This window comes from Neopelma chrysocephalum, unplaced genomic scaffold (genome assembly GCF_003984885.1).
Source record: "Neopelma chrysocephalum unplaced genomic scaffold, ASM398488v2 Primary Assembly neopelma1_143, whole genome shotgun sequence".
Lineage (NCBI taxonomy): Eukaryota > Metazoa > Chordata > Aves > Passeriformes > Pipridae > Neopelma > Neopelma chrysocephalum.
The window spans coordinates 732,536-741,601 of record NW_020897805.1 but is presented as its reverse complement, the minus strand read 5'-3'; the positions used below and the strand labels follow the sequence as shown (position 1 = coordinate 741,601).

Below are 9,066 nucleotides of genomic sequence, written 5' to 3'. Positions count from 1 at the left end.
CTGGGCTGTCCCGGCGCCGCTCCGCACGGCCGGACCCCGCTCCGCCCGCCAGCCCGGCCCGGCCCCGGCCCCGCCGCCCATGGGGAGCGCGGCCCGGCGGCGGCCCGGCAGCAGGAGGCAGCGGGGAGGCTCTGCCGGCGGCCCCGCTCGCCCGTAGCTCGGCGGGGCATGCCTGGCTCCAGGATGCCGGCCTGGGGGATCCTGCCCGTCACGCTGCCTGCCTTCACCATCACCGGGATGTGGATCGTGTGAGTGCCGCGGGGCCGCTGCCAGCCCCCCTCTCACGGGCGGCGGGGCCGGGGGCGCCCGGGCTGCGGGCGGGATGCTGCGGGATGCTGTGGGCTGGGGGGCCGGAGGATACTTCACGGTGGGATGGTGCGGGGCAGGAGGTTGCGGGGCGCCGCTGGCCCCCGTCAAGTTGGGGCACTTCGGGACACTCCGTGGGTCCCACACCTCCCTGAACCCCCGCAGCTGCCCTGCGTGCTCCCCGCGCCCCCTGCAGCAGCTCTGGTGTGTGCCTCCCCGGCCTGACATCCCGTGGAATCGCGCGCCCCTATCCCGGCGTGAGTGCGGCTGATGCTCAGGTGGCACGGGAACAGCTTTGGGAGCCGTGCCACCAGCCCAACTCCTGCAGCGCCGGGGCCAGTACGTGGGCACCCATCCCATGGATGGAAGGACCTTGTGCTGGGGGCAGAGGCTGTGTCACCTGGGTGAGCAGCATTAGTCCACCCCACCAGTCCCCTTCTCGGGCCTTAGCACTGATGAGCAATGGATGAAGGATTTTTCCCAAAGGCACGGGGAGCCTCAGTATTGATGGTGGGACTTTCCAGGGTGCAAATGCACCCCATAACCCTGCAGGTCCCTCCAAGTGTTTCCCCCTTTGGTATCCCCCATCCTCCTTCACAACAAAGCCGAGTGCTGACCCTGGTGCAAGGAACTTGTGCTCCAAGTTTTTCCCTTGGACACAGTGTAAAGCACTGTCTGTCTCCTGTGAGTGACCCTGGGGGGCAGATGCCCCTCCGGCCTGGAGCAGCACAGGTGGGGGTAGCTGCTTTATGGTCCTCACAGCCAGAGCTGCCCTGGGAGTGGCCCTCTTGGGTCCTTTTCCTGGCACCAGACATGTCCTGCAGCCCCCCAGGGATGCTGTGTCCCTCACAAGTGCAGTGCCAGCAAGAGGTCGGGCAGTTGCCTGTGGAGTGCATGGCCCACGCGGAGGCCCATCAGCCATGCCTGGGATTCAGAGCCATGAGAGGGGACAGGGTAGGCATAGGCACATCCCCCTGGGAGAGGACAGTGCTGTTTGTGCTTCTCTTGGCTAATTGCCCCCTTCCAGGAGGGTATGGAGGTCTGGGATGAGTACTGAGTGCTTGAGTGAGATCTGGGAAGTGGCTGGGTGAGGGATCTGCTGGGGGGGTTCTGCCCCTTGGATCCCCCGAGCTGTCCTGCTCTTTGCCTCTCTTGTGGGAACACCCTTTTTGCAACCCAGCTTTATGTGGCCAGCTCGGGCAGGATAGGGGTTTTTGTATTGGTGTTGGGGCTTGTTTTTAACCTGAGCTCTTTATGGCTGTCATCTGAACAGCATGGTGCTGCCTGCTGCTCTGGCTGCTGGGCAGGAGGGCTCCTTGATGGCTGGGGCAGCCACAGGGCTGAGCACCCCTGGGGTGAAGCCGGATGCGTTTCATGAGCCCCTTGTTATGCTGACCAAGATGCAGGGGTGACTCCACAGGGAAGTGCTTGATGGAGCTGATCTGCTCGAAATGCCCTGCCAATGCACCAGCTACTTATCCAGACTATTTACAGCTCCATCACTAGCCAGCCAGGAGCTGGGGGAAGCACAGCAGAGCCATCAGGTGACAGCTGGCACAGATGTGTGCTGCTGGAGAACCCCAGTACCGGGGTGGGGGCTCCGTGGCAGAGCAGTCCCCAAGAGACAGCAGCATGAAGGGGAAGAGGCCGCACAGAAGCACCTGCACTGAGCTGGAGCAGGAGGTGGCTCTCAGCAGGGATGGGGGTACAAGGCAGAGGGACTTGCTCCCAGCAGCGGGAGCTCCGCGGAGTGTGTGCTGGGCTCATGCACTTGTTTTCCTTTTCCCTGCTTTGTAAAGCTGGGAGGTGCCATAGGAGGAGTGCTGGCCCCTGCCAGGCAGTGAGGATTTTTATCCTCTGCTCCCTCAGCTGGTCCCTGGGGCTGGTCCGGGTGCTGGCAGGGAGCAGGGGTGTAGGGAGGCAGGTAGCTGCAGTAACCCTGTTGTTGTCTCTCCCCCAGATATGCCATGGCACTCTCCAACAACCACATCTGCCCTGTCCACAACTGGTAAGGCCTGGGGGGAGGCAGGGGCTCTTTGGCACACACTGGCTCGGTTCAAGGCTTTGTAATGCCGGGTCCCCTCCAGACCTGTCCCACTTGAACTGTGCCGCTCTGTGCCAGACCACTGGGTAGTTGAGCTACCCCCTGCACCATCCCTGTGCTGAAAGGGGGGTTGGGGATCAGGCTGACCCTGGGACGGGGCTGGGGATGACAGGAGAGGTGGGAGCATTAAAGACAACTCAGAGCCACCTTCACCCTCAACAGACATGGTGGTGACAGCGATGGGGTGTAAATGCCCCAGGGCATGTGCCTCCTGTCGGGCCCACAAGTAGCTTTCGGGAGCAGAACTGCTTTGAGGGGACTAGCTACTGTCAGGGTTGGACTGCCCTCTCTCCCCTGCCCAGGCTCACATGCGGTTACAGCTGCTCCGGTGAACAGTCCAGCCTTGCTGCAAACCAGGCAGAGAGAAGGAGGCCATTGAAAAAACACAGCATGGAGAAAGTATGAAAATAAGTGGTCAGGGAATTACAGAGGGCCGTGTGTCTCCATGGAAAAGGTTGCGACTTGCTTGCTTGAGGCTAAATCTGGCAGTGCCAGGGGGATGGGATGGCCCTGCGGTGCCTGGACACCCCATGAGCAGAGCTGCGTGCAGCTCCCCCAGATGGGGGACAAGGCGTGGAGAAGGCAGGGACTGGGAAAAGAAACTCTGTTTGGTCTCTTGGCAACTTCTGCAGCGTTTTTGGCTTGCTGTGTCGCCTTAAAAATCTGCCCAGAAAGATCCATGTTAGTTTAATTCTTGCTGGAGTGTTTGAAGAAGGGAAAAAAAAAAACCTGCTGCCATTTCCTGCCTGATGGCTGATTCTGCCCTGGGAAGAATGTGTGTGTCGGGTTGTCTCCGCCACACAGCCAGCCCTTAATGATGAATAATGCTTCCCGGCCTCAGGCTGCTCTCTTTAAACAAAATAATAATAAAAAAATCCTCCCAAACCAAACACGGCCCCAAGAGCAGCATTTGAGGAGGCTGTGGGGCTCCACGCCTTGCCTGGGTTTAGTGGTTGGAAAACAAAGCCACCAGTAAACTGAGGAGACTGAAAAAACATCAGAGCCCAGCCCGGCCCTTTCCAGAAAGGATTTTTTAACCATGCGCTTGCTGCACGGCCGGAGGTGGCGGATAGTCAGGCTGGGACAGGAATAGGGAAGGGCTGGTCCCCCACAGCTCCCATCTCCACCACTGGGCTGGAGGTGTCTGAAGGGGCCCTTTGGAACACAGGACTTTTGCTCCCTGGCTGTAGTGTGAGAAGGGGGTCCTACTCAGCCATTCCAGGTAGAGATGCTGGATGCCTGGGTGATGCTGCAGCAAAGGGGCACCCAAAAACCCTCTGAGCGTGTGCCAACTCCTGGGAGAGCTGTGAGGGTGAGGGGGCATGTACCCCCATGGTGGGAATGTGGTCAGGGTTGCAGGCAGCAGCTGTGGTACAGGAAGGTGTCTCAGGCTGATAAAGAGCTCAGGGTCCCCATGTTCACAGGGTCTGTGGGTGCAGGAGGCACTCCCAGGGAGCTGCAGTGGGTGGGGGCACCAGAGCCCTGCCCCAGCCTGGCAGTACTGGGGGCTGCTAACAGGCCCCTGGGGGGATGCCCTCCTGGTGTGTCGGGCTGCCCAGGGCAGCCGGCTTTGGTCATGTCCTCCCTCAGGCAACACCTCCCAGCTCCTCACAAGTCACTCCCTCCCTCCCAGTACTGGTGGCACTGTCCCAGGAGTGCTTGTGCATTTCCCCACACAGCTCAGTGTTCTTACCTGGCCCCTGCAAACCTGGAGCTGTTGGTAACTGCATGCCCAGCTTCATCAACAGCTCCCACCCCAGGGATGTGTGATGGTGCTTGCAGGTGGATGCTCCCACCAGAAGCCCCTGAGCCCAGCACCCTGGCCTGTGCACTCAACAGGGTGTGCGGCCCTCTGCCCCACCATGGCTTCTCCCTCACAGACAGGGGCTCTGGGTGGACAGCAAAGCCAGAGTCAGGGGATGGGCTGTGGAAGCCCAGATATGATGCTCCCAGAGGACCCTGTTGGGCATTGGTTGCTCCCTAGAGGGGCTTGACACAGGATGTGGGCACATCCCTGGGGTCGAGCTGTGCTCACTGGGGAGCAGCTCTGCTGCCCTTGCAGGGCTAGTGGGCAGGAGGCAGGAGGGTCCCAGGCAGCATCTCTGCTCTCCTAACCTGTCCCTTTGCTGCCGTCAGGAATTACAATCAGTCGTGTGACATGGACGGCCCCAGCTCCTGCTGCACTCTGGATCACATCCCCCTCGTCAGGTGAGCAGCTGCAGGGTGGGAGCACAGGGCAGAGCCACTCTGGGACCCCTCCAGGACAACCCAGGAGGGTGTTTTGGGGAGGGGGGAGCAAGCGCACAGCCAAGTGCCCCCTGTCTGAGGGGTCCCTGGGCCTTGCTTTGTCCCCACAGCAAATGTGGCACCCTGCCTCCCGAGAGCTGCTTCTTCAGCCTCATCTGCAGCCTGGGCTCCTTCATGGGTAAGTGCTGGCTGCCAGGGGAGTGGGGCTGGGAGTGGGCTGCCCTGCAGCACACACCCCCAGCACGGGGCAGGAATGGGATGAGGGAGGCCGCAGGCAGCAGCATGTGATGGGGCTGTGTCTCCCTCCTGCAGTCATCCTGGTGGGACTGCTGCGCTACGCCCACATCCTGGAGCGCCTGGGGCCATCCCTCCTCAACACCCTGGGGCTGGCCACTGGCTGGGTCTGCGCTGCCGGCCTCACCATGGTTGGCAATTTCCAGGTAAGGCATCTTCTCAGGAGTCCCCAGGGGCAGGAGGGTGGGAGAGGGCTTTGGCTGGAGCGGGGCAGTGGCAGTGCTCAGCAGGGTAGGGGTTTGGGGTGGTTTGGTGGTGGTTTCTGTCTGTGCAATCCTTCCCCTCTGCTGAGTTAGCGCTGTGCTTCCCAGAGTGCTGGGAGTCCTCTTTGCTAGTGTGTTCATAGTTCAGGTCCAGATTAAGCTGATGGGTTTGGTTTAACCCTTACCTGAGACCCTCTGCAAGGTCTGTCCCCTCCATGGGCACGTGCAGGGCCAGGGACGTGCCAGTCGGGCTGAGGACTGTGCCAAGCTGCTGATGCTCCTGTTCAGGGGTGATGCCAGGTAACTGTCGGGACAGAGTCTGTGCTGGCAATGACCAAAGTGAGCCCAGGCTTGGCAGCACACAGCAGCACTCAGCCCCTGCCTGCACTGCCAGGCACCGGCCTCCCGGCAGCTGCCTGCCCGCTGCCTGCGGCAGCCAGTCCCTCCTGCTTGGCAGGAGGCTGCTGCCGGCGCCAGCCACAGGAGAGGCTTGCTGGCCCCGATCCCCCTTGTGCCCCAGCTGTGGCTCAGCAGCACTGGGCTGTGACCCTCGCAGGGGACAGTGCCGGTGGCCCCAGATGCCTCTCAGGGCAGAGGGCAGCCCCTGCCCCTGGGCACAGCAGGGCTGCTGGCCCACAGATGAAAGAAACAGAGTGCTTTGAGATCCCGGCAGCAGATACTGGGTACAAATCTGCTTTTCTGCCAGGAGTCAGGCACAGAGTGAGCTGCCTGGACTTGCTCCTGGCACTGCCTGCACCCCTACCTGGGCAGGAACCCAACCCCTGGAGCAGAGCTGTGCTGTGCTGGGGAGTGTCCCAGGGTGCTGGCGCTGATGGTCTCTTCCCCACAGGTGGATCACGCCAAGGTGCTGCACTACATTGGAGCAGGGGTGGCCTTTCCCACCAGCATGCTGTTCCTGCTCCTGCAGTCCATCCTCACGTACCGCATGGCCAAAACCCGAGGGCAGTACTGGACTGGCCACTTACGAAGCATCCTCACCACTGTGGCCTTTGTCACCCTCGTCTTCAGTATCCTGAAGGTGTGGGAAGAAGTTTGGGGATGGGCTGGTGAAAGGTGGTTCTCATGGTGGGTTATGCACCCCGTGTTCTCCATCCTTTTGTCTGGCAGTGAGGCATGGTGCCAGGAGAGGGGCTGGGCAGGGGACTGAGGGTGGGCAGCTCTCTGCAGGTATAGGCTGGATGAGCAGCAGTCTCAGGGCTGGGAAGGGGCTGAGGAGGGGAAGGGATGCTGGTGGGCATCTCTTGGGGTGCTCGGATGCCCCAAACCAGCCCTGCCCTGGCTGCTGCAGCCCAGCCACCACTGCAGGCTCCAGTTCCACATAACCCAGGGCTGGTTAACTGATGGGGTTTTTTTCATGAGACAAAGGTATGTTGAGCAAAGTCTGTCTGAGTTACCTGTATGACCAAAGCTGAGTACAAAAGTGCTCTGTGCAGGTGCTGGGTGGGCGCATGGCAACACCTCTGCCAGCCAGGGCTCTCTGGCACCCATAAGCCAACCTGCCCATGAGGATGAGGGAGGGCTCGGTGAGCAGGCACTGGGGTTTGCAAACACCATAGCAGGGAGGGAGGGCACGGTGTCAGGTGGACTGGGGCTCGAAGAATGGTCCTGAGTGTGTGGCCAAGGAGCCAGGAGCTTGTTTGGGACTGAGGGTGGGGATAAATTGGGAAACAAGGTGGTGGTTATTGGGCAGGAAAGGGAAAAAACATCCAGTGTCCGTGGGTCCCAAAGAGGCTGGCTGGGGTCTGGCTGAGGTGAGCAGCCTGGGGGGTGCTGGTAGGCCTGGCACATATCAGAGGGTCCTGCTCTGTCACTGCAGCAGGCAGGCTGGGAATCAGGCAGGGAGCTGGGAAGGGTAGGAGTGCCGCAGGGCCATGCCAGCTGGGAGGGACAGGAAGGGCACGTAAGGACAAGGGAGACAGGATTGGTGCCCATCTGCTGTGGCCATCCTGCTCTGAAAGCATTGGGGACTAGCAGTGGGAAAGCAGTGAGCTGTGGTGTGGACAGTGTGGGGAAAGGGCTGGGATCTCTCCTAATGGGATGGGGGGAGTGAGCAAAGGGCTCTACACTGTACAGGTCAGGTCCCTGCCTCTGCAGCTCTCCCAGATCTTGGTCTCACTGGCAGAAGGCACTGTACTGCTGGAGGCTTCACCTGGAGGGTTGGGGGATGCCTTCTCCCCTCACCCACAGTGGCTCTGGCAGTAAATTTCCCTAGAGATCCTTGGTGAGGATGAGAGAAGGACAAAGAAACTCTGGCAGCAGTAGGACGTGGAGAAGGAGGAGCAGGCCCCTTCCCTGGCATGGGCCAGCCTGCAGCACAGAGGGACAGGAGGTGCTGCAGGGCTGGGATGAGCAGCCCAAACCCCCTTACCTAGGGGATGGAGTGCTGATCATCTTTAATGGCATCCTGCAGGAGGATGGGGAGTGTCAGCCTGCCTTGAGGAAGAGGCAAGGGGTGTGGGGAGGGTGAGGCATCTGGGCACCTGGCTTGCACTGAGAAGTGCAGCCTGAGTTCCTCCTGCCTTGGCCTTTTCAGAAAATCCCAGCCTGGCATCAGTCCCATGATTTACTGAGGCTGGTTTGGGCATGTATGCCACCGCCTCACCCGTGCTAGGGCCCTCGTGGTGCTGGGTTTCTGGGTTTTAGGAGTGGCAGTGCGTTTCCTGCAAAGGTGGGTACCCACGGCCACCCCAGCATGCGGTGGCAGTGGGACATGGTCCTCCGTGAGGCGGTCGGTGTCCATCTGTGCTTTCCTTGACTGGGATACCCTCAGGCGGTGTGTTCTTTATCCAGGAGAGCTTTGTGCTGCAGCACGTGGCTGCCCTGTGTGAGTGGATGTTCATCATCGATGTCCTGGTCTTCTACGGCACATTCACCTTTGAGTTTGGGGCCATCTCCACAGACACCTTCCTGGTCCTGCTGAAAGCCAGCCGGGCTCCCAAAAGTTACAAAGACGAGAGCAGCGTGTCCAGCACGGCACACATCCACAGCCACGTGGAGGGCTTGGCTATGGCCTGACCCCCACAGGAGGCAGCTCACAGTGGAGACTCCCAAAACATGGCTCTGACAGTAACTCCCCACCTTGAATGTCTCTGAGACCCCAGCTGCCTTGGGGTGCTTGTGTGTGTGTGTGTGTGTGTGTGTGTGTGTGTGTGTGCGCACGTGTGGGCATGCAGTGCCCTCCACTCTTGGCAGGAGCTGTGTCCAGGACTCCTCTGGCAGCTGGTGCCCCCTGCAGGAGCTGCCCCCTCCCTGTCCACAGGATTTGGGGGCACTGTTGGGGTGCAGGGATGCCAACCTGGTGCTATCAATCAGCCAGGATCTGCCCCGGAGCCTCTGGGGTAGCCTTGTCTGAGTCAGGGGCTGCTGCAGGCAATCATACAGAGGCCTCCTTCTGTAAGCGATGTGCAGGAACAGGGGGCTCACTCTTCCCTCACCACACAAGCCTGGTATGCTGGGAGGGGGGGAGATCTCTGTTCTTCCCTCCTCCACAGGGGTAAGGTTCAGCAGAGCAAGCCTGCCAAGTATGACTGTCAGAGGAGCCAAAAACCCAGAGTGCCTTTTCCCTTCCTTGGGAAGTCACGGCAGTGCCGGTCTGTCTGCACCCCCAGTGAGAATGGCAGCAGGGGGTCTCTCCCTGCCTGGCTTCCTGGGTGGAGGCAGTGCCTCACACTGCTACAGGATGACACCAGCAGCCCTAGCTGGCCTCTTGCTGCTCAGGGCCTTCCTTGCCTTCAGTTGATGACTTTCCTGTCATTTTTTTCAGCTTTGAGAATTGCTGAGGCAGGCTTCACCTCCTGGGTCATGGCATTCCCGTGCTCCCAGCTAATTTAGGAAGTGAGTCGCTGAGTTTACCATCATACCAAGGCACTGTGCCTGCAGAGCAGCGGATTT

General features: G+C 60.5%; 1 protein-coding gene across 1 annotated transcript; it reads left to right on the top strand.

Annotated features, from left to right (window-relative positions):
* Positions 1-91: 91 nt before the first annotated feature.
* TMEM150A (transmembrane protein 150A) lies at positions 92-8,245 on the top strand. Its single transcript, XM_027700228.1, has 7 exons — positions 92-248; positions 2,267-2,314; positions 4,547-4,618; positions 4,768-4,835; positions 4,970-5,097; positions 6,005-6,182; positions 7,946-8,245. The coding sequence occupies exons 1-7, from the start codon at positions 169-171 to the stop codon at positions 8,188-8,190; spliced, it is 819 nt and encodes a 272-aa protein (XP_027556029.1). The 5' UTR covers positions 92-168; the 3' UTR covers positions 8,191-8,245.
* The last annotated feature ends 821 nt before the right edge of the window (positions 8,246-9,066 follow it).

Coding starts and splice junctions, on each gene's coding strand:
- TMEM150A (XM_027700228.1), top strand. CDS start 169: ATGCCTGGCTCCAGGATGCCGGCCTGGGGGATCCTGCCCGTCACGCTG. Junction 4,619..4,767: donor GATCACATCCCCCTCGTCAG/GTGAGCAGCTGC, acceptor TTGTCCCCACAG/CAAATGTGGCACCCTGCCTC. Junction 5,098..6,004: donor CCATGGTTGGCAATTTCCAG/GTAAGGCATCTT, acceptor TCTTCCCCACAG/GTGGATCACGCCAAGGTGCT.